The sequence below is a fragment of the Falco rusticolus genome, chromosome 10 (assembly GCF_015220075.1).
Source record: "Falco rusticolus isolate bFalRus1 chromosome 10, bFalRus1.pri, whole genome shotgun sequence".
In the NCBI taxonomy this organism is placed as follows: domain Eukaryota; kingdom Metazoa; phylum Chordata; class Aves; order Falconiformes; family Falconidae; genus Falco; species Falco rusticolus.
In genome coordinates, this window is record NC_051196.1 from 35,044,133 (window position 1) to 35,071,175 (window position 27,043).

Genomic DNA, 27,043 nt, shown 5'->3' on the forward strand with positions numbered 1-27,043 from the left:
CCCCCACCCCCCCCGCCGCCTTTTGTTCGCCGCCCGCGCGCGTCCCCGCCCGGCGGCGGGGCGGGCGGAGCCGCAGCCGCAGCCGCAGCCGGGGCCGAGCCCAGCGCAGCGCAGCGGGACATGGAGGCCGCTCCGGCGGAGCAGGGTCCCGCCGCCCCGCCGCCGCCGCCGCTCCCGGAGCGGAAGAAGAAGCCGCAGCGGGCGCCGTCGCCCGCCCGCCCCAAGGAGGTGCCCGGCTGGTCGCTGGCCAAGAGCCGGCGCGGCGGCGGCGGGGGGCACCCGGGCGCGGCCCCGCGGCTGGCGGCGGGCGGCGCGCACCCGCGGCGGGCGGGCGGCGGCAAGGACGGGCGCCCCGAGAAGCGGGCGGCGGCGGCGGCCCGGGCCGGCGGGAAGGGGCCGGCGGGGCGCGGCGCGCTGCGGGCGAAGGGGCGGTGCCGCGGGGCGGAGACGGCGGCGGCCGGGGCTCGGCGGCCGGGACCGGGACCGGGGCCGGCGGGGGGGCCGGGGCCCGGCCTGACCGACAGCAGCTCGGAGGTGTCGGACTGCAGCGCCTCGGAGGAGGCGAAGCTGCTCTCGCTGGAGCTGGGGCTCAGCGGCAGCGACGGCGAGTCCCCGGGCAGCGCCCCGCCGCCGCCGCCCTCGGCCGGTGAGGCCTCGCCGCTGCCCGAGGAGCCCTCGGCCGCCTCCATGGCCAGCAGCCGCCTGCAGCTCAGCACCTCGCTCGCCTTCTCCGACCTCACCGAGGAGCTGCTGGACGCCGGCACCGACGGGCTGCTCCGCGAGCTGGAGGACCTGCGCTCCGAGAACGACTATCTCAAGGTGGGCACGGCGGGGCACGGCGGCCCGGGGCGGGAGCGGAGCACGGCAGCCCTGCGTGCAACATGGCACGGTGTGGCATCCCAGGGCACGGCTCAGCACGGCTCAGCATCCCTGGGTACGGCATGGCACGGTGTGGCATCCCAGGGCACGGCTCAGCATCCCTGGGTACGGCATGGCACGGTGTGGCATCCCAGGGCACGGCTCAGCATCCCTGGGTACGGCATGGCACGGTGTGGCATCCCAGGGCACGGCTCAGCATGGTGCAGCATCCTGGGCAATATAGCATGGCACAGCGTGGCATCCCAGGACATGGGTCACCGTGGCTCAGCATCTTGGGCTTGGCATGGCATGGTGTGGCATCTCTGGGCATGGCATGGCATCCCAGGGCATCAGCATGGCACAGCATCCCTGGAAACGGTATGGCATGGCATCCCAAAGCACAGCTCAGCATGGCACAGCGTCCCCAGGTACAGCGTGGCACAGTGAGGCATCTCTGGGCATAGCTGGGCACAGGGCACAGCTCAGCTCAGCCCAGCATGGCCTGGCTCAGCCTGGCGACACCACTGAGCGTAGCCTGGCCGGGCTCAGCTGGCAGCGTGGCATGGCTGGGTGCAGGGCTTGGCATGGCTCAGCCCAGCATGGCATCAGTGAGCATGGCCTTGGCATGGTATGGCTGGGCTTAGCTCAGGGCAGTATGGCACAGCTGGGGATGGCCTGGCGTGCTGGGGATGGGCTTGGGCTTGGCTCAGCTCGGCATAGTGTGGCATGGCTGGATGTAGGGCATGGCTTGCCTAAGCCTGTCATGGCCCAGCTGGACGTAGGGCAAAGCTCAGCTTGGCACAGCATGGCATGGCTGAGGCCAAGACCTGGCCTGTTCCAGCACAGCAAGGCCCAGCTGGGCATGGTCCACCGTGGTGCGGCGTGGCTGGGCACCACTTGGCTCAGGATGACATGGCACGCTTTGGCACAGGGCATGCGTTGGCACAATGTGGGCCAGCTTGGCCTGGTAGGACCCAGCAGGACATGACCTGCCCTGACATGGCATAGATGGGTGCAGCTTGGCTCAGCACAGCATGGCCAAGCCTAGCATGGCCCCAGCTTGGCGTGGCTCGGCTCAGCACAGCCAGGGCTGGCACAGCTTAGCAAGGCACAGCTCAGCATGGCACGGCTCTGCTCAGCACAGCTTGGTGTGGCTTGCCATGGCACAGTTTGGCCTAGCCCAGTCTGACATCCTGGGATACAGCATGGCATGACCTAACCCCGTGCAGCTGCGCACAGCTCAGCCTGGCACAGGGTGGGATGCTCCCCGCTGCTCTCCTGCCTACTGATGCTGCCAGACCCTGGGGAGATTTTCCAGCTTGCTTCTTTCCACTGGTTCCCCGGGGCCTTTTTCCAGGTGTGTGGCAGGCACATGGTGAAGCCAGGGCAGACATGCTGTGTGGGGACAGGGACACAGCTGTTCCGCCTCCGGTCACACATCGACCTGGTGCACCTTGGCACACGCTGCCTGCTGCAGGGTGGGCACAAATACCCGCTAGATGCTGTGTCCCAGTGGGTTGCAGGCATTTTGTGCACTCTGCTCTTCTTCAAGGTAGAGCTCTGGATGAGATGCTGGTGCAGTCACCTGCTGGGGGGTTCAGGGGTAGGTGCCACCTCTCGCTGGCTGCTCTTTGGATGTCACACGTTGGAGGTCAGGCCAGCTCTCAACCGCTGGTGCCAAAGTTTGTAAATGTGTTGGGATTATAGCTATGAGGTGGGAGCTAGGCATTGGGTGACGTACTGGAAGATGCTCAGTCAGGCCCTTTGTCCATTAGCAAAGCCCTGGTTCACAGCTGGTGTCCCAACTCCTGCCAGAATTAGCAGCAAGAGCTTAAGGGCTTTGATTTACAGAGAGCTGGAAAAATACAGATGAGGCCCCTCCGGTTTCCAAGAACACGCGTGCAAATGCTGCTGTTCCTGTGAACTGAGCAATTGCTTCCTCCGTTTCCACGTGATATTCTTTCTGGCAAGCTGCAGGCGTGCGGGGTGTGATTATTTACCTGCTGTGCGGGGTGGCAACTGAAATCGCCTGGCCAGGAGCCATGGGGAGAGCTGAGAGCTGCTGGAGGCATGCACCAAGAAACACCAGGGGGATGCTGGTGGTTTCTTCACTGTGACATCTATGTGTGCTCGCGCCAGCACATGGGTCTCCTCCCTGACATGTGCATCCGGCTTATAACCATGTTTCGGTTTTGTCGCTCACTTCTCCTGACGCTTGAGCAGGAGACTGCTGGGGTGGTACCCTGGCTCCAGCTGGGCAGAAGCCACAGGCAGACGCATGCAACCCTTGTGCTCCAAAAAAAAAGATGGAAGATTTGCCTGGTTTCTCCAGCAAGGAGCAGAAGACTGTGCTGGGCTGCAGCAGGGTGCTGGCTTGTGCTGTCTGTGCTAAAAATCGGGGGATTTGGGGCCTTATGGCAAAAATAAAGCCCTAACCCAAGCTATTGGCATCACCCGCCCTGCCACGCAGCCCAGGTTGGAGAGCAGCACGCAGGGACCCTGCAGGGATGGCCCCTGGCTTCAGCAGCTCCCCTCCCCTCAGGTGTGGGTGAATATCAGAGGCGTTATCACCTTATCAGAGATGACTTGTTTCCTAGGACTCACCCAAGTAGCTGCAAATTAGTATCTTTTTTATTTGTTCATTGGAGCCAGCTAAAACCTGGTGTGTTTTTAAAAAGAAATGAGGAATTTTAGGGGTGGGAGGATTTTGGCATGGGCCAGACATGTGTGGTGCTACTACGCCCATGTGATGCACACAGGGTTTTGGAGCTTCCTGGCAGAGTGCATCGCAGCCCTCGGTAACAGTGCCAGCTCATGTTGCATCTCTCCTCGGCTGCCATAATAAAATGTACATGTTTAAGCACACTTCACCCATTTCTCTTTGCAACCCAGATTTTTGCAAGGCTCTGCCTTCCTTCTCCTGTTCTGAGTGTACCACCTGGCCTGGTGTCTCCTCTTGCCCTGCTCTCGGGTGTGTGCACCTGCAGTGACCCCCCATAAATGGGTTATTTCAAGCATTTCTTCAAAAAGGGTGGTTTCTCACGTGCAGGTTGGATGCCTAGTGAGGGAGGGGACATCTCTGGGTGTCCTTGCCGGGTCTTGCCGTTGCTGAGCCATGCAATGGAGAGCAGTTCCTGGCCTGCTCAGTGGGCTGGAAAATGTGAGATGCGATACGGCAGCAGCTGCGGAGGGACAGGCAGACAAAGAGTGGGCACAGGAGAGGGTTTGGAGCGAGGGGAGGGGATGCCTGCAGACCCTTTCCATTGGAAGGGGCTTAGGTGAGGGCCAGGTAACGCTGGGAGCGCCGTCCTGCCTGCTCCCTCCTGCTCCCTGCCCTGCGTCACCCTGTGTCCCTCAGGGTTTGGGTGCGTTTCCCAGCTCTGTGTAGAAGCAGGTAGGGTGGGTGGATGGGTGCCTCATTTCCTGCAAGGCAGCTGGGGACTGGTGCATGGCACCAGCGAGGGCTCGCTGAGGGCATCACACAGGGGCACCAGGGTCTGCGTAGGGGACCTGGAGGTTGTGTCTGGGCAGCCTGGTTGGCGCTGGGTCCCAGCCGTGCTGCTGCTCGGATCCTGCCAGGCCACAGGGCCAGGGACCATGCCTGGGGGTCCCACTAACCACAGGCAGAGCCGGGGTGCAGAGCTCTGCTGTGTATCATTTCTCCAGCAGCCACTCTGGAAAGGGATTTGCAGCCTCTCGCCTGTTCAGATGCTGCACAACACGGGCTGGGCTGCGGAGAGCCCCCAGCTGTTTGCCTGTTAATTTATGGGGGCAGGTGTAAAGCTGAGAAATGTTGATTTTTTTTCCCCCGCTGATGTGCTGTGCTCTCTGCCGAGCGGGAGCTGGCGTGCCGGCCAGGGGCAGGGCTCAGCTCGGGCTGCTGCATCGAGCTCCAGCATGACATGGAGGGAAGGATGGCTGATGTTTACTGTCAGAGCTGGGCGAGAGCTGGTCTTAGTGCACCTAAGGAAACCCCTGTGTGTGACAATGACGCATGGGTGTGCCTTACACATCCTTTGAACCGTTGCACCCTGGCATGGGTTTGGGGTGAGCTGCGTTTACTGGGACCCCCTTGCTGGCAAGGGGACATGCTGGGTACCCTGGGCAATTTCCTTTTGAAATCCCCTCTGATTTTATATTTTTCCCTAGCATAATTCCCTGTTCTGTCTGACAGGGGCTCAGAGTTAATTGAAAGCTGCTGCTTTTGTCCTGTAATCTCAGAGGAAGCAGTGCTTGTTGCTCCTGGACGGTAATCCCCATCTTCGCACGAGGGAGAGCCGAGGGATTGCAGGCTCTCCGGCGGGCGCAGCCGCTGCCAGCACAGCCCCGAGCTCTGCACAAAGGCATCAATGCAAAACACACAGGCAGCTTCCACCCTTTCTCCTTCCTTGCATCTTGCGCTGAGGTTTGAGGGTGCGAATGCAGACAGGGCTGTGCTCCCCGGAGAGCCGCCCGTCCGTCCCCCATGGACAGGCAGCTGCTGCTTGGCTGCACCCCAGAGTCTGGGGCTGCCAAAGCTGAGGGTGTATGCGCTGGCAGCAGCACGACAGCCAGCCATGTCGTTATTTGCATGATCCTGTTTTGTATCCATTGCTGCTTTCTGCTTCTAAAAGATAGCGGATCCTGCTGAGGAGCTGCAGGCGTTGCACAGCGCAGGTCCCCTGGCTTGGTCTGAGCTTGCTGCATTCTTGCAGGCACCTAAGCCAGCATGCAGCTCCTCTTGGGCAGGAGATTAAAGGGTTAACTCTGCTGCTGCAACCCATGATGGGTCTGATCTGCATTTTGGGGTGTGCTCAGCCTTCTTCACTGGTCCCTCTCCTGCCAGGGCCATCGCCCTAAAGCTCAGCCCTTTCCAGGTCTTGCCCTGCCTGGAGGTGCCGATGTCCTGCAAGTGGGCACGGTCACATGGACAGGGCTGTAGCTGTCACCTTCTGCTGTGAAAACACACCGGGGTGTGTGGGGGGGTGTGTGTCTGAACTGGACCCAGGCAGTTTGCATCCCACCTTACTGCTTCTTTAGTTTCCTGAATAATCTTCCCAAGGAGAGACAGTGTCTCCGAGGTTTGCGTGAAGATGGCTGAAGTTATCTTGTCTCTTGGATTCCTCCATCGAGTGTAACCTGGCTCCTGCAAACACAAGTGGGGTGTTTGCTCCTGCACACTGTTGTCCCTTGGGCAGTGAAACAAGTCTCCCTGGACTGCAGATCCCCAGCATCTTTTCCAAGACAGGTGACTTCTAGTGTGAAAACACCACAAAATCTTTGCTGCGACAGGGATGGGGTGAGCACGGATGCAGTGGTGGATAACCCTGGAGGATGGAGGGGGCGAGCAGCCCATGGGTGCTGGGAGGCTCTGACTCTGCATAGGGGTGGGCGCCTTTTTGATTATGGGACAAGTGGCGGAGCCTGGCAGTCCCCAGGGGCAGTTGTGTGGGAAAGAAGTCATTTATCTTGTCCTTGTCTCTGTTTCACGCTTCATTTACCATCGCTTATGGTGCTTCATGCTCGCAGAGCCCCCCTGAACTGGGGATATTTCTGTGGGGTTCCTCCTTGCGGCTGGCTCAGCCCTCACCTCCATCCAAATGGATTTTTTTGCTTTGATTTTGCTAAGCTGGGCATCAACTCCAGAAAAAATGTGCAGATGCAAAGGGTGAGGCTCAGTGGCCATCACAGACCCCCAAAGCCATAAGGGGACCTCTCTGCACCCCATGCGCTGCCTCCAGACACTGTGGGGCTGTGCCACCCACGGCAGCCTGGCACAGAGGAGGTCAGCTTTGCCATCCTAAATTCTCTCTCAGTTTGCTGGCATTTTCTGCTCTGCACTCCTAATCCAGTTACTATGGCTGAGCAGCACGGCTTGCCTCTGAGGAGCAAGCTTGGGGCAGGCTGTGCAGCTGCTGGGCTGCAGCCACTCAAGGGTTTATTGGCATTACAGGGTGTGGGTGAATTCCTGCAGCTGGAGCAAAGGGAGGCACTGCTTTCCCACCCCCCACAGCGCTGGCCTGGCTGCAAATCCCTCCAGCCCTGATCCCTGGGGAAGCACCCTACGAAAGAGCCGCTCAGAAGCTCGAAAGAGCCGCTCAGAAGCTCGTGCTGGACATGGCCTCCCTGTAAAATAACGGTTGCTACAGCCCGAGGTATAAACAAGCAGCAGCTCTTAGCATGGCAAGCCCAGGCGTCCTTCCAGCAAATGTGAGGTTTGGTTGGGTTTTTTCCAAGGTCCCTCTCCCTGCCCTGCTGGGCTGCTGCCTGGGGAAGCCGCATGGCAAACGGGAGCTGGCATGGTCAGCACTGGAGCAGGACGCAGGCAGCTCCATGTGCACCTACAGTCATATCCAAGCCACAGTTCGCGTGACTTTGGTGGTGAAAGGTTGTTTTCCACCACCCTGTTGCAGAGCAGCTGCTCGCCTCTGATGCAGAATGGATTTTTTCCCGTGAAAACTCCCAAGGAATAGATCCCATAAACCAGCTCCCCAGTCTGGTTTGGCTTACGGGGGTTTTGCTGGTGTCCCCAGGGCCGTGGCGTGGGCAGTGCCGGCAGTGGGTTTCCGTCAGGTTTGTCACCCTGCGGTGCATCACAGCAGTCACAGGGCTGTCTGCGGGCGTGTGTGGTCCATCCCTCGAGGGTTTCATGCCTGAGCTGTCCGCGAAGTGTTTCAGACACATACCTGCAGTGGTGCCCCTTTACAGGATGGTCTCCAGCTGTCCCTGGCGCAGCCCAGCCAGGTGTCCGCGGGACACCCCACTGCCCATCTCGGTGCCTTGGGGCTGCTTCTGCCCTGCTGTTGTTCTCAAGACCCCCAGCAAGAAGCAGCGGTGGAGGGTGGCAGGACACTGGTGGCTGTGGTGCCGCCAGGCTCCAGCAGCCTAGGCCCAGAGATAATCCGGGATTGTCTAATTGACGTTCCTTATTTGTCACATAGTGTTTAAAGCCAACAGTGAGCGACTGTGACTTGTCCCCGCAGCTGCCTCCCCCCCTCGCCAGGCTCAGCTTTGCTTTTTGGGGGAATTCTTGCAGCTGGGGCTTTGTCCGGGCTGGGTGAGCATGGCAGCAAGAGTGCCAGTGCCTGGCAGAGCTGGCGTGGTGCTGCTGTCTCAGGTCGTTGTCATGGGCAGTCTCGGGAGCAGTGGGGTCCTGTCCCCCTCTGCCTGGGGTGAATCGGGGCAGTGCATCCCCTCTGCCTGTGCTGGATCCTCCTCTTGTCCCTTCCCTGGCCGTGACATGGTGCAAGGCAGCAGCGTGAGCCCCTCACATCTCGTGGCAATTGCATTTGGCAGTGATGGGAGGTGTTTAGTGGTGCAGCTTTCTTGGCAGGAAAACAGATGCTTGATCCCTTCCCAGGAGCGTGCCAGGTCCACTGGGTCTTGTCGAGGAGAACAGCCGGTGAGACCACTGGAGCGTTTGCTTGGAGAATTTGGGTCGAGACCGTGTTCACAGGGACGTGAAAAGAGCTTTGGGCAGCACAGCCTGTGTGGGTCCCCAGGGACCCGAGGGGACAGTCCTTGAGCATCCCCAATGGCTGTAGCCCTGTGCTGGATGGGGAAGTGGCACTGTGGCTGTTGCAGGGGATCCACAGCAGTCATGTGCCACAGACCCGGCGGAGGGTTTGGGTCAGCGCTGGTGCCAGCAGGATGTCATCCCATTTGCAAGGGGCAAATCGCTGAACTGGGTCCCCCTTACTCCCCTTTCCAGTCTCATCAGCTCTCATGGTGATGAGCCTCTCCCAGCCCAGTGATTTGCCCCTTGGTGGCAAAACAAGGGGCAACCCCTGGTCCCCAGCACCGGGAGCGTCTCACTCGTGTCCCTGCGTTGCCTCCCCTGTCCTCGCCTGCCATCTCCTCCTTCCCTCGCCTGCCTCCCTGACACATCTTTTCCAAAGACAACCTACATTTTTCTTGCCGTGGCTGCCGCCTGTGCTGCTCCTGCAGCTCCTCTCCCTCCCCCACCTTCCTCTTTCTTTTACCGCAGATATTTACAGGCGCCTGTGTTGGCTGTCCCCACCTTGGGTGGCTGGCTTGCCAGTGCGTGATGGTGCTTAGCTGGCTCTGAGCCCTTTTCCTGCAAGGATGGGGCTTGACCCGAGGGGTCGAAGGTCTGTGAAAATGGCTCGTGGGATGGAGGAGGGCAGGGCAGCCATGGTGGGGAGGTGTCCCAGGGGGAGAAGAGGGGAGAGCAAGCTGTGGGGTCTGTCCCCTCTAACACACATCTCCTCGCAGGATGAGATTGAGGAGCTGCGTGCCGAGATGCTGGAGATGAGGGATGTCTACATGGAGGAGGATGTCTACCAGCTGCAGGAGCTCCGGCAGCAGCTGGACCAGGCCAGCAAGACCTGCCGCATCCTGCAGTACCGGCTGCGCAAAGCCGAGCGCCGCAGCCTGCGCGTGGCACAGACGGGCCAGGTGGACGGCGAGCTCATCCACAGCCTCGAGCAGGACGTCAAGGTGAGGCTGGAAGGGCGACATCCCCATCCAGGCAGTCCCCATGTCCCCCAGAGTGGTTTATGGTGACGAGGGGGTGGCAGGGGATGCTGGGGTGCAGGGAGCTCTGCAGGATTGCGCTGTTTATGAGGTTGCTAACGGGGGCATTGCCATTCCCCGCTGGCAGTGGTGATATGAGAAGTGGGGAGCAGTGCTTTCAGCTCACACGTGGTCTGGGCATGGGGGCCTTTGGGAGGATCCTGAGGGTGGAGAGGGCCAGTGTTGCCCAAGGATGGGGGTCTCGTAATGCCATACGTGAGGTTTATCCTGTGCAGGCTGGAGCCCAGCCTGATCCTGTGCCCCAGGGCTGGGCTCCCTTATCCTGCACCAGTGGGGACAGGACGGGGCCACCACCGCGGGCTGGAGCAGCACGAGTGCACGGGGAGGGAGCCTGGGGACCTGGGGGCTGCTGCTCTCGGCTGTCGGGGAAACTTTGCAGAGCCCCGGGCACTGCGGCACCACAGGCTGGGCAGGCACGAGGGCATTTCTGCGGGGTGATATTGCTTCACCCTCTCCAGCTCCTGGCCCTCAAGGAGCCGCTGGTGCCAGTGAGTGTTTGCTGAGGGCTCTCACCGACATGGCTGCTGCCAGGAGTGGGGTGCAGTGACAGCTGGGGACAGCTCTGCAGGGACAGGCAACTGCTCAAGGGGTGACTTCGGGGTTTTGAGCAGAAAACAGCCAGTCCCAGAGCCGAGGCATGCCACAAGTGTAGGGCTGTGAACCCACCTCGCACTGCCCATCCCTGCTGGGGGCCCGATCCCCTCCCCAGACCACCCAGCAGCCCCCAGCTTGGGGTGCTGCTGCCAAAAACACCCTCCTCCAGGTTCTCCCTTTCTGGGGGAGAAAGAACAGCCCATCCTCGGGGGAAACATGAGCCCAGCCCACAGTGGGGCTTGCTGCTGCCTCCACAGTGCTCGTGCCCCGGGCTGGGCAGGAGACCGGGGGAACTGGGGACAATTTTTCCCTTCATACAGATGCGGGAGCGAACACTTCATGCCATTAAGCTCCCTTTATGCCAGGGGCTGCTCACTTGCAGGGATCTGGAGTGGGGGGTCCCTGGGCCTTGCCCAGGATGATGGAGGCACCCTTCACCCCGGGGGCAGCTGCTGTTTTCTTCTGTAATGTGATGCAGCAGCTCGGCTTTCTCCTGGCCTGCACAGCTGCTGCCAGTAGTGAGGGGCTGCCTGCTCTGGTGCTACCCACCAGGTTTTCCAGCCTTTTGGGGGCTTTTCCAGCCTCATGGTGTGGAAAAAAAATACAAAAAGGTGACAAGCATCTTGCAGTATTATGTTAGGACTGGGAAAGGCAGGGTTGGGTTGGGGATGGGGATGTGGAGCAGCATTGCAGCTGGTGAAGGGGGAACAGCAGTCACAGCATGCGAGCAAGGGGGCACACACAGGGACCAGGGTGTCACTCAGCACAGTGTCTGCTCCAAAGGGTCTCAGTAACAACCTGATGATCTCTGCATGAGGATTGTAGGTGCCCAGGCACTGCGGTCCCAGCCCCATGCGTGTTGTGCCCAGTCTGATGGCAGCCCTGTTGTGTCCCCAGGTGGCCAAGGACGTCTCTGTGCGGCTCCACAATGAGCTGGAGGCAGTGGAGAAGAAGAGGATCAGGCTGGAGGAGGAGAATGAGGACCTGCGCCAGCGGCTCATCGAGACTGAGCTGGCCAAGCAGGTGGTGCAGAATGAGATGGACAAGCTCCGAGAGGTGAGGGGGACTGGTAGGCATCCCCAAGGCTCTGCCCATAGCAGGTGTCCTGGCCCTGCACTGCAGGATCCCCCATCCCTGCTCAGCATTGCTGAAACCCAAACCATGCTGCAGATGCTTGCGAAACCCGAGCAGCACCTGCCCTGGGTGAGGCATGCTTCGCCCACCCTGCAGGCATGGGGTGGCTCTACTCCATCCTGGGAGGGCTACAGGACTTTTTGCCTGCACTAGAGCCACTTTATATGTCCTCCGCCACTTGCTCAGCCCAGCCACCTGGGCTGTGCCCAGCTCCCGCTGGCCAAAGCTCTGCACGATGTGTGGAGTCTGTTGTGCTCCTGGCACAGTGCCCAGTGCTGGCCCTATCCTGCCTGCGTGCTGCTGATTCAAGTCATGCTGAGCCATGGGGCTGCATGGCAGGGATGTCCTGGCAGTGCTGTGGAGCTGGGAGGGTGCACAATCTCATCAGTGTCCCGGGAAGCCGTGTGCCGCGCATGTGCCCACAGGTCCAGGGTGTTCCATGCCATGCCTGGTTTGGGACCAGCTCCCAGACAGGAGGATGTCATCCTTGGTGACAGGAAAGGCATCCTGGTGACAGTCTGGGCTTGTGATTCGTTGCAGCACTTGTAACCCACTTCCCTGCTGCCCGGGATGCCTTTGGTCCCTGGGGAGCTTAGGGAAGCATCCCTGGCAGAGCCGTCAGGGCAGCGCATGGGAGATGTGCTGTGGCAGAGCTCTGGCCCTGCTCCCGCTGAGGATGGGGACATGATGCAGGGACATGATGCAGGGAGGGGGCTCTCTGCCCACAGCAATGCCCCCTCCCTGTGCGGCTGGGCAGGGAGCCAGCACGCGGCTTGGGGTCTCTGGGGCCGGTTCCTGGCAAGCCACAGGACCCAGCTGCAGTCACACCCATCCCCTCTGCAGTCCCCTTCTCGTGGGGTGGCACAGAGCAGCGTCACCCTAGATCTTGTCCCTCCTCTGCACAGCCTCCGCTAACAGGCGTGAAATGGCTTTCCCAGCAGCCAGCGAGTGCAGGCTGAATAACAAACGGCAGCAGCAGGAGCTGGGCTGGAGGACTCTCGTGTGTGAAAAACAGGCAGAGAAAATGGTTGCGTGGTCAGTGTGCAGGGAGACCTGAGCGGCAGCTGCTGCCTTGCCCTGGCAAAAAGAGCGTGGGACAGGACACAGCCCCCCTCTGCAGCTGCGTGAGCCCAAGGGGGACGATGCCAGAGCACAGCTCCCCAAGCTGGGGGTGGCATGTCCCCAGGCGAGCAAGGGCATTGGGGTTACTCACTGATTGCAGAGCGATAATTAGACAAAGGAGTGAGTTAACAGCCCTCCTCCACCTCCTCGCTGCTGCTGGAGGGCACAGAGCGTGGCAGAGCTTGTTAGCAGCCAAGCCAGCAGAGTGGAGGCTGCGCAGGGCCGGGCTCGCCCCTCAGGGCTGATTATTTCTCCCTTCCAAGAGGCTTCTCCCATTATTGGATAATTGCTGGGATGGGCAGATCATCCCCAAAGGCACATGCATGCGCCCCTCAGGCTCTACCCCGCCTGGCATGTCCTGGGGAGCAGGTCAGTTCAGGTACCCGGTGCTAAGCCTGCCACATCGAGCTTGACCGAACAGACCCTTAGGCATGGCCACCCCAAGGGATGCGCCCAAGCTGGAGCGATGACAGGCACCGTCTGCCCCAGGGTGCTGTGCTTGGAGCTGCTTTGGGCTGGGTGATGCCCTTTGCCAGCCCTGGTCCCCAGCACGGTGGGGGCGAGGGATGCCGACGTGGCACAGCCAGCCCCCGGGAGAGGCTCTGCAGCAGCAGCAGCTCCAGCGATGGTCGTGGCCTTAATAGGAAAGCCTGGAGCCCAGCACCTTGGCACAGGCAGCAGCTTACATTTCACAGCTGCTTTCTTTGGCTGCTGGGCCTCAGCGCCAGCTTGGAAATAGGTCCAGGGTGGCTGCACGGATCAGCCAGCACTTGGGGGGCTGCGTTGATGTTCCTGAGGGTTTTCCCCCAGCTGCCCTCCTAACTGGCTTTGCTCTGGGCAGCTGCTCTTCTCCCCCCCTTCCAGTCTGCCTTACTGCTCTGACTGGCCTCCCCATCTCCCAGCTGTCCTCGCTGGCCTGGAGATTGTCTCTGGTGTCACCAGAAGCAGTGAGGGCAGAGTCAGCATTGTCCTGCGGAGGAGCCCTACCCATAGCTGTGACCAGGACATGTCCCTTGCTTGGGGAAGAGGGGATGGGGAACATCATCATCTGCTGCTCCCATGCTGGCATGCCCCAAGAGCCACCCCTTGGCCTGGGGGTTGGATTCCCCGCTCCATCCAGCCTTGACAGGACCGTGACTCAGCCTCTCCACGGCTCATTTCCTGCTCACTCCTGCTCTCCCACTGCTCGCTTGCCTGCGGGGGGAATTTCTGGCCAGACCTCATATGATGCTTACCAGCCCAGCTCCCTCAAAGCAAAGGGCCTCAGCCCACTGGGGCTCTGGTGTTTTCCTGGGGTTCACAAGCAGCTGGAGAAATCGGCATCAATGTCTATCCACGCTGGGTCTGTCTGTCCGTGCCACAGTGCCATGCCATCGCTGCGGCTAACAACTCGTTCTCTCCTCTCTGCAGAATTCCCTGAAGAAGCGGGGGTCTCGCTCCATCGGGAAGACCGAGAAGAAACCATCAGTGCAGGTATTGGCACCAGCTTGGCCGGGGCACGCCACGGTGGCCCACCAGCACCCCAGGTCGTGGTGCCAGCTGGGGACCACTCCTGGCTCAGAAGTAAACCTGGGCATGGCAGTGCCATCCCCTGGCTTGCAGGGCTTTCCTGCCTTTCAGAGAGAGCATAAGGGAGGGATTGATGCGCTGGGCCATCCTCTTGTCCTCAACCACTCCCTTGTCTCATTTATCAATGGAGTATCAGTGGCTGGCTGATGGCTTTAACCCTTGCCGTGTGTCAGGACTGCAGCAAGGAACTGAAGGACTTTGGCTTTTACACTGCGAAGCTGCTCCTGCTCTTGGGCTGCGGCTGTTGCAGCCTGGGTCCCTCCTGCCTGTGCCAGCAGCCGTGCTCGAGGGTGGCCCTGGGGGTTTGGGGGAGCTGAGGGTCCCTGTGGGGGGCAGCTCAAGGCCACGGTGTCCCTGGCCCATGCTGGGGCCACGCGGGGAGGGGGATTTGCTGGGGCAGCAGGATTTCAGCTGTCACTTGCGGTTGGGCTGAGCTGCTGTGACTCGCTAATGCTGTTACTGGGGCTCGGAGGGGCAGAGCTGCTGTTGCGGGAATAGAAATGCAAGTGTTTTAAGACTGGAAAAATCCTCTTTCAAAGGCAAAAGACCTGAAAGGTTTATTTTGGGGAGTAGATCTTCTTCCTCAAAGCCAGGGCAGAGAGGGAGACCCTGTAAAGCCACTCCTGCCACATGCTGCTGAGAGCATCTTGTGATGAGGACCCTGAGCACCCCCGAGGTTTCTGGCTGACCTGCATCATTGCTGGCACAGCCCACGCCGTGCAGGGATCCCCAGGCCCTCAAAGACTTCCCCCTTTTGTCTTTTATTTATCATCTCCCTTTAGCTCCGTCCTTGAGAGCCTTTTCAGACCCGCTGATGGTCCCCAAGTCCTGCCCCCCATTCTGCCAAAGAGCAGACTGTGGCTTTGCACCTACACTCGGCTGTGCCCCAAGCAGAGGGGGTTGTCTGGGAGCCCCTCCATCACCCCCCTTCCCGAGGCTGAAATGCAGCCCCTCGTCTGCCTCCTCCTGGGGCAGGAAACACGCCCCAGCCCTGGGCCACAGTAAAACCCTCCTCTGCTTCCCACACCCCCGCGGAGCTGGGACCCCTCAGCCTGGGGATGCAGGGCTGGATGCGGTCCCAGCTGTGTGCTGGGACTGATGCTCCAGGAAGGAGCCGGTGCTGGAAGGCAAACCCCGAGCTTCCCTGGGTGCAAATGCCCCTGATGTGGCCCCCGCCAGCTGCTCCCTTTCCAGTGCAGCCATGGCCTGGTGCACCACGGGCACAGATGCTCGTGACTCATCCGTGGCTTCTGGGCCCCTTTCCTGCCTGGCTGCACTGGGTGAGCATCAGCACTCACCAGAAACACAGCTGGGGGGGGGGGGGGGGGCAGGCTCGATGCTGAGCTCTGCCCCAGACCCTAGGAGCACTCAGGTGGTTTTGGGGATGTGCGTGTCCCTCCAGTGATGCCAAAGGGCAGAGGGACATGTCAGACTACTGTGGTTTTTTTTCCCCTGGAAAAACAGGAACTGAGGTCATGTCTGCCCCGGCAGCTAGAGCTGCCCGCACTGGCCCTCCCCTAATCTCTGCAGCTAATTAGGGGGGGCATGGCTTTAAAGCGCCTTAGCGAGGCCATGTCTCCCTGCACAAGCACAGAAGAGCAGCAGGGTGGTTCCTGTGGTCATGGTGGGGTGTTTGGGGAGTAAAACGGCACCCCAAACTCCTGGGGCCCCTGCGGTGCCCCTGGCCTTGATATGAGCAGCCTGGGAAGTCTGCAGAGTAAATTGCTGTGGGGTTTGGAGGGGGGTGAATGTGGGCACAGCTTGGGGGGCTGAGAGGTCAGGAGCACCCGAAGAGGGGGATGGCTTGTTTCTGCCAGCCAAGGAAGCGGGAAAAGGGGATGAGTTCAACCAGGCAGAGAGATGCCAGGGCCAGCAGCCACCTGGCAAAGGGCTTGGCCGCCTCCAGCACCCATCCTGGGCTCCAGCAGGTGCCACAGGGTGCGGGTCACAGCCCAGCAGGTCCCCTCCTGGCAGCTACCGCACCAGAGCTCGGAGCACTCAAGTGACCCCACAGCACAGGAAGCCGTGAGCTGGACGTCAGGAAATCCCGGTCCCTCATCCAAAAAGCTTTCCAAAGCAGAGAAACAGTCTGCCTGGGCAAACAGCCGAGATCCTAACTGCTAAATTTAAAAAAAAAAACACGTGCAAAAACAGTCCCAAGAAGCAAAGAGGCATGGGAAGGGACCGGCAAGCTGATGCAGGAGGTTTGCCTGGGTTTTCTGTCCCCTGGCAAGGTGGTGGCAGCAAGGATGCGAGCTGGGCACGGGCTGGGACTTTGGGAGGTCTCCAGCCAAAACCACTGCTTCCCTGCCCTGTGATGGAGCACTGGGGGCTGAGCAGGAGGCGCAGACCCTGGCAGGGGGTTTGCACCAGCAGCAGTGCCAGTTGTTTCAGCATTGCTAGCTTTCGGGAGGAAACCTTGTTGATGGCTTTTATTTTGCTCTGTGGAGCCTGACAGCTTTCCCTCCCCTCCTCCCCGCAGTGGATCAAGCTGCAGCAGGGCTGGTCTCTGTCCCCACATCCCTGGCGGTGGCTCAGTGTCCTTCCTGGAGCTACAACATTGGGTCTCCTTGCCCAGGCATCCTGCCCTGTCTCTGCACTCTCCCTGAAAGCCTCCAGGATGGATCTCAAAGTTTATTCCCTTCCATGAATGGGGGCTGCGGCTTCCCCAGGATTACTAGGGTGGGAGGGCAGCATGTCCCCAGGGTTGGCTCAGAGTCCCCATGGCCCTGGGAGCACTTTTGTAATGCCTGCGTCCTCTTGGTCCCCAGGAGGACAGTGCGGACCTGAAGTGCCAGCTGCATTTTGCCAAGGAGGAGTCGGCCCTGATGTGCAAGAAGTTGACCAAGCTGGCCAAGGAGAATGATGGCATGAAGGAGGAGCTGCTGAAGTACAGGTCCCTGTATGGGGACCTTGACAGCTCCCTCTCTGTGGAGGAGCTAGCCGACTCTCCCCATTCCCGGGAGGCTGAGTTGAAGGTCCACCTGAAGCTGGTGGAGGAGGAAGCCAACATCCTCAGCCGGAGGATAGTGGAGCTGGAGGTGGAAAACCGTGGGCTGCGGGCGGAGATGGATGACATGAAGGGCCAGGGGGACAGAGAGCTGCCGGGGCAGGATGCGCGGTTCCTGGTGGGTGTCTCAGGCTGCGGGGACACAGGGGACACGGTGGCCGAGCTGCGCCGGCACCTGCAGTTTGTGGAGGAGGAGGCCGAGCTGCTGAGGCGCTCGCTGCTGGAGCTGGAGGACCAGAACAAGCTCCTCCTGAATGAGCTGACCAAGTATAAGTCGGACCATGAACTGGACGTGACGCTGTCGGAGGACAGCTGCTCAGTGGTCAGTGAGCCCTCGCAGGAGGAGCTGGCCACAGCCAAGGTGCAGATCAGCGAGCTGAGTGGCAAGGTGAAGAAGCTGCAGTACGAGAACCGTGTGCTGCTGTCCAACCTCCAGCGCTGCGACCTGGCCTCCTGCCAGACCACCCGGCCCATGCTGGAGACTGATGCTGAGGCTGGAGACTCAGCACAGTGCATCCCCACCGCCGGCTGGAGGGACGGGATGGGCAGCGGCGAAGCTGATGGGCAGGACAGGGTGCCCAGTGGTGGGAAGGTGCCCGATGGTCCCGCCAACCTGCTCAAGCCCAAGGACCTGGAGACTTTGCTGGGCATCCGGGACCAAGTGGCGCTCGTCAGCAAAGCGATCGATGTCTTGATTTCAGATGCCAATGGCTTCACCTCTGGGCTGAAGGCTTGCTTGGACAACGAGTGCATGGGGGGGCTGCTGGGTGAGGCGGTGGGTAGCGGTGGCGAGAGCCCCAGCGATGCCAAGCTGATGAACGTGCTCCTCATGCGGCTGGGCGTGCTCCAGCAGGACCTGGGCTGCTTCGCGAGGAGGGTGGATAACCTCACCAGTGGCCTCAGGGAGCACACGGACTCTTTCCCCTTCTCCGGCCCCAGCAGCCACGATGCCACCAAAGAGGGACTGCAGAAGGAGCATGCCTCTGACTTCCAGGTACGGGCTTCTTCCCATGTCCCCTGCAGGAGCTGCCGCTTTATTTGCTGCCCTGTTTCCTCCCGCTTTAACGGAGCAAACCCTGATCCCCAACGTAACCTCCCTCCAGCCTCTCCAGAGCAAACCCCAGACTAACACCTCGCTGCATGCCAGTGGCACCGGGAACAAGGTAGGACTCTGCTCCAACAGAGTGTGCCCAGGGCAGGAGGCAAGGACATCCTGGCGCATCCCGGCACGGGCTGGTGGTGCCGAGGCTGCCCTGCCCACAGCCAGGGCCTTTGGGTACCATCCTGCCTTAGCAGGGACCAGTGTTTTGGCTGTTGTCCCTGGCTCAGCCCAACATCCCCAGCTCAAAAGTCCTTTGCTTATTGGGGATGAGCTGGGTGGGAGGAGAGCAGCCTGCAGCCTCCTGAAAGCAGCCCAAATTGTGAGGACCCCAGCTGCAAGAAGCCTTAGCCCCTAGTGGTACCCAGGCAGGGTAATTTGGAGAGCAAAGACTCCAGGGCAAATCTGCATCCAGTGAGGAGCGCCTGTGGAGCAGCAGAGCTCACGCCCTGCTTTCCCCCTCCTCCCCAGGGGGGGCCAGCTCGTGCCAGGGGCCAGGGATGTCGCCGGTGGTGGTCAGGGCTGCAGACACAAGCCCCTTTCTGGAGCACACTCACTTGTTCAGAGTCCTATTTTTCTGCATGTGGTCCCACCAGCCCCAGGTCCCAGTCTCCCCAGTCACTGCATGGCACCGTAACTGGTGTTTGCACATTTTTTCCCTCTTTCTCTCTTTTTTCCCCTTTCCCCAAACAATCCAGGCCACGTGTCTCCTCATCCTGTGTTTCCTTTTGGTTTCTGCATTGTCTCCCGCCATGGTGATGAAGCTCCTTCTCCTCATCATCCTTTTTGTTGTCTTGTAGTTCTTTACTGTTTCGGAGACCCATTGTTTTGTTTTCTGGCTTTTTTTTCTTCCCGCTCTTTTGGTTTGTTCTCATTAACTTGCCCACGCATGCAGCAGCCTGATTTTAGGGACACCGACCCTTACCGCATCCCCCACACCAAGGACACAGACCCCGTGCATCCCCGGAGCTACAAAACCTGCCGGCCTGAGGAGAACAACTCCTACGCCACCGAGGTATGACACGGGCTGGGGAGCTGTGTCCCCTTGGCTGCCGGGTTGGGGACAGGGCTGCGGGGACGGGCTGTACCTCTTGAGGGCTGGGGACAAGGGAATTGCAGAGCCCCGTTGGGAAGGGATGTGGGGAGGCACAGCCCGCCATCCCCATCCCCTCCCCGGGCTGTTTCAGATGAAGGAGCTGCAGCTGGTGCTGTCGGAGGCCAACGAGAGCCTGCGGGGACTGCAGGAGCAGCTCTCGCAGGAGAGGCAGCTGAGGAAGGACGAGGTGGACAACTTCTCACAGAAGATCTGCCAGGTGAGTAGGCAACAGCCATGATCCCTGGGAGTCAGGTGTCCCCACACCCACAGCCGTGCCACCTCCAGCCCCAGGCTGATGACCCACCTGGGGACCCAGGTGTCACCCAGGACCGCACACATAGCATGTCCCATCTTCAAGGGGCACAGGGGCTGAGCACATCCTCCTTGACATGGGTGTGCAGCCACGCAGGGCTTCTACCCATGGCAATGCCTCAATGACCCTGCTGTCCCCAGCACGCTGCCAGGGCATGGCAGCTTCCCGGGGGTGTTAAATAAGGGGTTGGCACCAGGCTCAGCCCAGACCCTGGGGCAGAAGCACCATGTCGCTGCCACCAGCCCCTGTCTCAGAGCCTGTGCTTCTTTCTGCAGCTGAAGGAGGACCACCAGAAAGCACTGCTGCGGCGGGAGTTTGAGCTGCAGAGCCTGAACCTGCAGAGGCGGCTGGAGCAGAAGTTCTGGAGCCAGGAGAAGAACCTGCTGGTGCAGGAGTCACAGCAGTTCAGGCAGAGCTTTCTCCTGCTCTTCATGAAGCTCAAGTGGTTCCTCAAGCACTGGCGCCAGGGCAAGATGGTGCACAATGAGGGCGAGGACTTTTTGGAGGTACTGTGGGCTGAGGGGCTTCCACCTTGGCTGCCATGGAGGGGAGACCTTGCCGTTGGGCATCCCAGGGGCTATCCCTCATGCCTATGCATCCCACCTGGGGCTGCTGGGATGACCCCGGTTCCTGCTGTGGATCCCCTTATCACCCCAGCCATGGTGTCTCCTGCAGGTAAACAGCATGAAGGAGCTGTACCTGCTGCTGGAGGAGGAGGAGCTCGCCCCGCAGCAGCAGGCAGACAACAAGATGTGCACCGGGGACAGCTGGACCCCCAGCACGGTGAGTGGGGTCCCCACAAGCCCAGTGGGTGGGCAGGATCAGCCCCCACTGCAGCTGCATGGTGTGGGATAGCAGCTCCTCTCGGGGTGCGTGGCTGAAAGGGGATGCTCCCCCCTGGCATGTCACCCCAGGGGGTGGTCCCCTGCCTTGGTGGCACCCCCTGTCCCTCACCCCACAGGTGGGCAGCCTTCGGGGGTGGGCTGCAGAGAGGGCAGCTCCCACGGGTTCCTACCCCATTGGGTCTCCTCCAGCATGGGACCCCAGCTCCCTCTGCTCACCCCTGATCCCCCGGCAGCCCAACGAGTGCATCAAGACGCTGGCAGACATGAAGGTGACCCTGAAGGAGCTGTGCACAGAGCTGCGGGAGGAGCGGCGCGGTGCCAGCGAGCTGCAGCAGCAGTTCACCAAGGCCAAGGCTGCCTGGGAGATGGAGCGTGCCGAGCTCAAGTGCCACATCGCCCAGGTGGGAGCCCCGGACACCCCACGGGCTGGTACAGCTCCTCCTTGCCTGGTGGGGATGTGGGGATGGGGCTGCCTGTGCTGAGTGCCAGGCGCTGGCTGTTGGGCAGGGCTGGGAGGCGGGGTGGCACTGTGGGAATCTCAATTAGCAGCCACTCCAGCAGGCGAGTTTCTATAGCAACAGTGCTGGCATGAAAATCTGACTGCAGAGCAGCAGAGGATGCTCTTTATTCCTCTGCTGGATTTGTCTGGGGTGGGTAGGATGGTACCCGTGCTCACCATCCCTCCCCAGGATAGGCATCTAGGAGTAGCATCAAAGCACTCCTCTCTCCTCTTGCAGGTGATGGCGCAGGTGGGGGCTCTGCACCCCTGTGGATGCATGTCTGCAGCGAGGGCAGGAGGTGGAGGGAGGGCAGCCTCGGCACTGGGGGAAGCTCCTGCCTGCAGAAGCAGTCCCACCAGTCCCCCAGCCCTGCCTTCAGGGTGATGAGGGTTTTCCCCTCCCTCGCACTGTGCTGGCAGCAGCCCATGGCCGTACATCAGCTTCGCTCCCCAGAGTGGGTGCCGGCACCTTTCAGGCATGCAGGCAGAGCTCAGCAGCAGTCCCCAGTTCCCCTCTCTCCCACCCCAAAAGAGAGCTGCCGTGGTGGCAGCACCCCAGTTTCAGGTGCCTTCCTGGCTGCCAGCAACAGCAGCATCCTTGGCATCTGCTCTGCCAGCCCTGCAGGTGATGCTGCCCCTCTCCAGGAGCCAGGTCCAGCAGGCAGGATTGCAGGCAGAGCACAGACGAGCAGGCAGGACATTCAGCCTGTGTCCCACTGGGTGACCGTCTGCCGGGCCGTGTGGCATGACGTGGCTGCAAGCCAGGGCTGGCTGCAGCTTGGCTGTGCCCACGGGCGAGCCGTGCTGTGCAACACAGCCCTGGGGACACGCTTATTGCCTGACCCAGGCAGCACGGGGTCTGCACTGGGAACCAGGGTGCCCACAGCCTTGCCCCTTTGCTGGGGATGTCCAGCACCACGCTGGAGCCATGGGTCCCCCACAGCCACCAACATGTCCCTGCAGCTGGAGTCGAAGGCAGGCAAAGGGATTGCAGAGCGCGCGCTGCCTGACTGGAAGGTAGCGTTGAAGAGGGAGCGTGAGGAGCACCAGCATCTCCTAGCCGAGTCCTACAGCGCTGTCATGGACCTCACCAAGCAGCTGCAGATCAGCGAGAAGAACTGGAACCAGGAGAAAGTGGAGCTCCTGGCCCGCTTCAAGGAGGAGCAGCAGCAGGCAGAGCAGCAAGCGAAGGACCTGCAGAACAAAATCAACCAGGTATGGTGTCCCCGCATCGTGAATATTCCTCCAGCCTCTGCCACTTGCCCTCCATGTGTGTCCCAAGAGCACGCACTCAAGGCACACACTGAGGGCAAGCAGCAAATGCTTTTGCTTGCCCAAAGGGGCACATGTTGCACACATTGAGTGACCAACACATTCTCCAGTTGCAGAAAGGAGCCAACCCATGGGCACTGAAGCACTCTGAAATGGAGAAGCACAGCAGCAACTGGAAAGAGGTGTGCAAGAGCAGGCAGAGGGCTCTCGAGATGCTCGTTGGGCTCAGGTCTATGCTCAGGGTTAGATGGGAGATCCCATTGTGAACCCCAAGTAACACCCCCTTGAACAGCAAATGAGGCTGCAAAGGGGAGCACCAGGGGCTGGGGAGAATGAGAGGGTGGAGAGCATGGCTGAACCCCAAGGGCTTCCATGAGGTTATAAAAACTTTATTTAAAATAGACATGGGTACAGTAAGCCCCATGTAGCCCTGGGAATGGGATGCCAGGCCTGGTTGCATGGGGGAAGTAGTGCTGGAGAGGAGCAGGGTGCAGCCTCTGCTCCAGAGCACCTGTGTGCTTTGGTCCTGTGCTTGCCGACACCAGAGCTTTCTCCTGTGTCCTCCTAGGCTCTCAATGAAAAAATCACAGACAAAGAGACAATTTCTGAGGCAGAAGCCAAGGGAACCAACCTCAAAAGGTACGTGCACTGGTGTCTACATGGTCCCTGGGGCATGGAGGAGGCTGCTTGGGGCTCTCCCCAGGCTTGGCAGCCCCAGCAGCTGGGGGCAGATGCAGCCATGGTCCAGGGTGGTCCTGGATGCCAAGGGCTCCCATGAGGAGCAGGACTTGGGTGCTCAGGAGGGGTCCCGTTGGGGTGGGAGTGAGGTGCCAGACTGCTGCCCAGTCCCCTTGTGAGCCCCGTCTTCTCTCCTCCCACAGGACCAAGTCCGTTTCCTCCATGTCAGAGTTTGAAAGCTTGCTCGACTGTTCTCCCTACCTCCCTGGAAAAACCACACCGGGGCTGGGTGACCATTCCCGGGCCAAAAAGGCGTCTGCAGCTGCCCAGTTGTTGCCCAGCGGGATCCGGGACAGCACTGGCGTTCCTCCCTCAAACTGTACATATGTGAATATTGAGCAACCTTCCCCCGACAGCCTGGCCAAGGAGAAGGTGGGCATCTCCTCCTGGGACTACTCGCGGGCAAGCAGCCTCTCTGGGCATGACCCAGCCCAGAAGCAAATGCAGAGGAGCTACACAGCGCCTGACAAGACGGGGATCCGCATCTATTACAGCCCCCCCGTGGTGCGGCGGCTGGAGGCACCTCTGGTGCACAACAAGGAGGGAAAGATCATGATCGAACCTGGTTTCTTGTTCACCATGGCCAAGCCGAAGGAGCCGGAGGAGTCAGCCAGTGCTGAGAGCACCTACAGCCAGTGGCTGTGCAACTTCTCCAAGCAGCAGCGAGAGCTGCTGGATGGTGGCACGGTGGAAAGCACAGTGCCACCCGTGCCCCGCTTTCCCCCGTCGCTGCACGACCTGGAGATCTCTGGCAACATGAGTGATGACATGAAGGAGATCACCAACTGCGTGCGGCAGGCCATCCGCTCCAGCTCACTGGAGAGGAAGGTGAAAAGCACCTCCAGCCAGACAGTGGGGCTGGCCCATGTGGGGACACAGACCATTCAGACGGTGAGCGTGGGCCTGCAGACCGACCTGCCGCGTGGCAGTGGTGTGCATGGCAAGAGCTGGTCCCCACGCAGCTCCTCCCTTGTGTCCGTGCGCAGCAAGCAGATCTCCTCCTCCCTGGATAAGGTCCACTCCAGGATTGAGCGGCCATGCTGCTCCCCAAAATATGGCTCTCCAAAGCTCCAGAGGAGGTCTTCCTCCAAGCTGGACGCCTCCAAGGACAGGAGCCTCTGGAACCTGCACCAGAGCAAGCAGAACGGCTCTGCCTGGGCTCGCTCCACCACCACCCGTGACAGCCCCGTCCTCAGCAACATCAATGACGGCTTGTCCAGCTTATTCAGCGTGGTAGAGCATGCAGGCAGCACCGAGTCCATCTGGAAGCCGGGCTGCCCTGAGAGCAGCAGGGCTAAGCCTGAAGCCCCCAAGTACGGCCTCGTGCAGGAGTTCTTCAGGAACGTCTGTGGGCGGGCACAGAGCCCCACTGCCCCTCCGGAGAAGAAGGAAGCCACCGGGGAGGAGGGCAGCAAGAGAGCTGAGCACCCCAGCCCAGCCGCCCACCACCCAGCTGAAAACATCTCCCGTGTCTTGAACAAGAAAGTCCTCAAGCAGAGCAGCTGCGAGGACCCCAAGCCCTCATCCCCCGGCCAGGGGAGTAAGGATGCAGCCCTGCGGGACCCCGACCTCATCTCGGCTATAGCCAGCGAGGTAACGAGGCAGGGTGCCCCTCGGGGTGTCCCACCGTGGCAGGGGACACGGTCTCTGACCCCTCTAACCCCCCTGTGCCCTGTCTATCTTTGCAGGACACGGCCTGTGACTGCAGCTCCCAATCCCTCACTTCTTGCTTCGCCCGGCCATCCCGCTCCGCCGTCCGCCATTCCCCCTCCAAGTGCAAACTGCACCCCACGGACCCCCCCAGGGCGGAGGAGAAGCTGGGGGTCTCGAGTGAGTGAGGACGGGGGACCGGGGGACGCAGCGTGCCTGCTATCCACTCTCCTGCTGGAAGAGCACCCGCGCTGACACCCACCCCGCGGGGGCCCCTCTCGGAGGCAGCGCGGGCGCATCTGTCTCCTAACCGTCCCCTCGCCCCCGGGGACGCTTACGAAGCAGATGTCGGAGCCGCAGGCTGCCGGTAGCCCCGGGGCGCGCGGGGATGTCCCGCCGGGGTGGCTGCTTCACCTCCCGTCTGTGCGGAGACCTGCTCCCTCAGAGCCACTGCCAGCACTGGGGGGTCCTCCCCGGTGCCCACCACCCCGGGAATGTCAGCTGAGACCCCACCGTGCGAGGGCTCGCCGGGGCCCCGAGAAGGGGAGAGCAGCGGAGGGAGGCTGCTCGGGTAGACAGGGCAGGGCTGGGGCGAAGTGCGGCAGGGAGACCGTGTGGGTGCGATGGATGGAGGCGCGGTGCCGCGCTGGCCCCCAGGGCGGAGGGTGCTGGCTCCGGTCCCTGCGGCCGCTGCCAGCGCTGCCCGCCCTGCCCGAGCCCCGGCGCATCCCTGCCAGCCCCGATTGCCGTGCGGTTGCATCAGCCACGGGGCTGCGCGTGCTTCCCCGGGCAGGAAGGAGGCGGGGAGGGTCTCTGCGGTCACCCAGGCTGGGCTGGGGGGGGGGCCCTCCCTGGCCACCCTTTTGCTCTGGGGTGGGGGGCAGCTGAGGGCCTTCACTGCTGGGAAGGGTCCAGGCAGTCCCCCTGGCTCGTCCAGCTGCAGAGACGGCGCTGGGTGCTCAGCGTGGGGGGAGGCAGCGTGTGCCTGCGTGTGTGTGTGTGTGTGCGCGCACTCGTGCGTGCGTATCTCCTGCCGCCATCCCGAGGGGCCACGGCTGTGGTGCCCCCTGCATTGCACCCACCTCCCTGCCTGGGGCCATTTGTAGTTATTTGCTCCTCCAAGTGCTGAATATACTTTTTTTTTTTTTTTCCCCCCTCTACTTTTGGCTCTGCCCAACTCCGGACAGCCTGCAATGTAAAACCAAGTGCATTTTAAAAATACCGAAATGAGCTATATTGGAGATGCACCAATTGGATTAAAAGATTGTGGGTTGGGAGGCTGCAGTATGGCCAACGGTCTGCGCCATGCGTCCCTCGGTCACCACCAGAAAAAGCCTTAGCCAGGGAGGGAGTGGGGGCAGCAGCCACAGTCCCTGTGGTGGTGCAGAGCTCCTGGAGCCAGGGGGCTGCATCCCAGCCCCATGCAGAGCAGCATTGTTGCCTCTGCAGCCCCAGGAGAGAACAGCAATTTCAGAGGCGGCTGCCTGACCTATTTTCAGGCTTGCCTGCCGGGGCTATTCGCCCAGGTGGAGCTGCCTGCAGGTGCCTGTGCCTCCTGGGGCTCTGTGCATTGCTCAAGGGCTGTGTATCTTGCTCTAGGGGCTCTATACATTGCTCCAGGACCTCTGTGCATTGTTCTGGGGCTCTGTACACTGCTCCAGGGGCTCTGTACACTGCTCCAGGGGTTCCGTGCATTGCTCTGGGGCAGTGTACGCTGCCCCAGGGCCTCTGCGCGTTGCTGTCATCTTGCAGCTTCACTTTAAAAATGCTCCTGCGGCCGAAGCTGCTGCCCCCTCCCGTCCAGCCGCACACTGCCCGCGGCAGGCAGGCTGCATCACTGCCACGTCGCAGCCTCCGTCAGCATCTCCGCGACGGCCACTCACTGCCTGTGTCTCCGGACACACCAGCATCAGCCAGGGCCCAGCCGGCCCAGCACCGATGGCCTTTTGCTCCTGCAGCGCCTGGCCGGCCCCACGGGGACCCTTGTCACCCGGGTGCGGGACGCGCGGGGCAGGCGCTGCCCACCCTCACCAGCAGCCGGGGCCAGGCAGCATCCCTGCCTGCCGTGAAGTCAGGTCTCTGCACCCCGGCAGGCGCAGCACTGCTGCAGGCGATCTCCTGCTGTACATAGATCCTTTCGGGGTGTTTTTTAGCATTTTCATTGGTAATGGGGGTTTTGGGTTTGTTTGTTGTTTTTGTTTTGTTTTTAAAAGACTCTCTACATTTGGAATGTGGTTTCTCATTTTTACAACTGCCTTTTAATTATTTGTAATATTGGTCAGTTCCGTCTTACTCTGTAAATAGCGGTGCTGCGCATTTCCCGCGGGGCTGGGGGCTGAGCCGGGGCTAGCAAGGGATTGGCAGAGGCAGTGGAGAAAATTTGCTTGAGGTGTGGAGATGGCTGATCCAGCCCCAGCCCCCCCCAGCCTCTGCCCCTGTCTTCCCCACACACCAGTGCCCAGCCCAGGGCAAAGCCCAAGGTGCTTCGGGCAAAACCACGCTTTCCCCTGCCCTCTCCTCCTGCTGCTTCTCACCAGTCCATGCCAAGGTCACATGAAGGGCACCTTCTGCCCTGATGACGGGCCCCCTGCCTGTCCCATCCTGCACCCCTGTACCATGCCTGCTTGTCGTGTGATGAATAAAGGCCCTGCAACCCCTCACCTGTGCCCCTGGTGCTGCCTTCCCGTGCTGCGGTGGGGTGACCGTGAC

General features: G+C 61.0%; 1 protein-coding gene across 3 annotated transcripts; it reads left to right on the forward strand.

The window, feature by feature from the left end:
• The first annotated feature begins 439 nt into the window (after positions 1 to 439).
• Positions 440 to 26,568, forward strand: SOGA1 (suppressor of glucose, autophagy associated 1). 3 transcript variants are annotated; one of them, XM_037402842.1, is made up of 15 exons: positions 440 to 819; positions 9,073 to 9,297; positions 10,885 to 11,043; positions 13,654 to 13,716; positions 16,584 to 17,816; positions 18,817 to 18,936; positions 19,109 to 19,234; positions 19,606 to 19,836; positions 20,006 to 20,113; positions 20,409 to 20,576; positions 21,638 to 21,889; positions 22,057 to 22,128; positions 22,515 to 22,585; positions 22,828 to 24,277; positions 24,373 to 26,568. In XM_037402842.1, the coding sequence occupies exons 1-15, from the start codon at positions 688 to 690 to the stop codon at positions 24,520 to 24,522; spliced, it is 4,560 nt and encodes a 1,519-aa protein (XP_037258739.1). In that variant the 5' UTR covers positions 440 to 687; the 3' UTR covers positions 24,523 to 26,568. The 3 variants fall into 3 exon arrangements, with proteins under 3 accessions (XP_037258739.1, XP_037258736.1, XP_037258738.1); XM_037402839.1 differs by having other exon boundaries at positions 577 to 819; positions 18,820 to 18,936; XM_037402841.1 differs by lacking the exon at positions 440 to 819 and adding an exon at positions 5,568 to 6,085.
• The last annotated feature ends 475 nt before the right edge of the window (positions 26,569 to 27,043 follow it).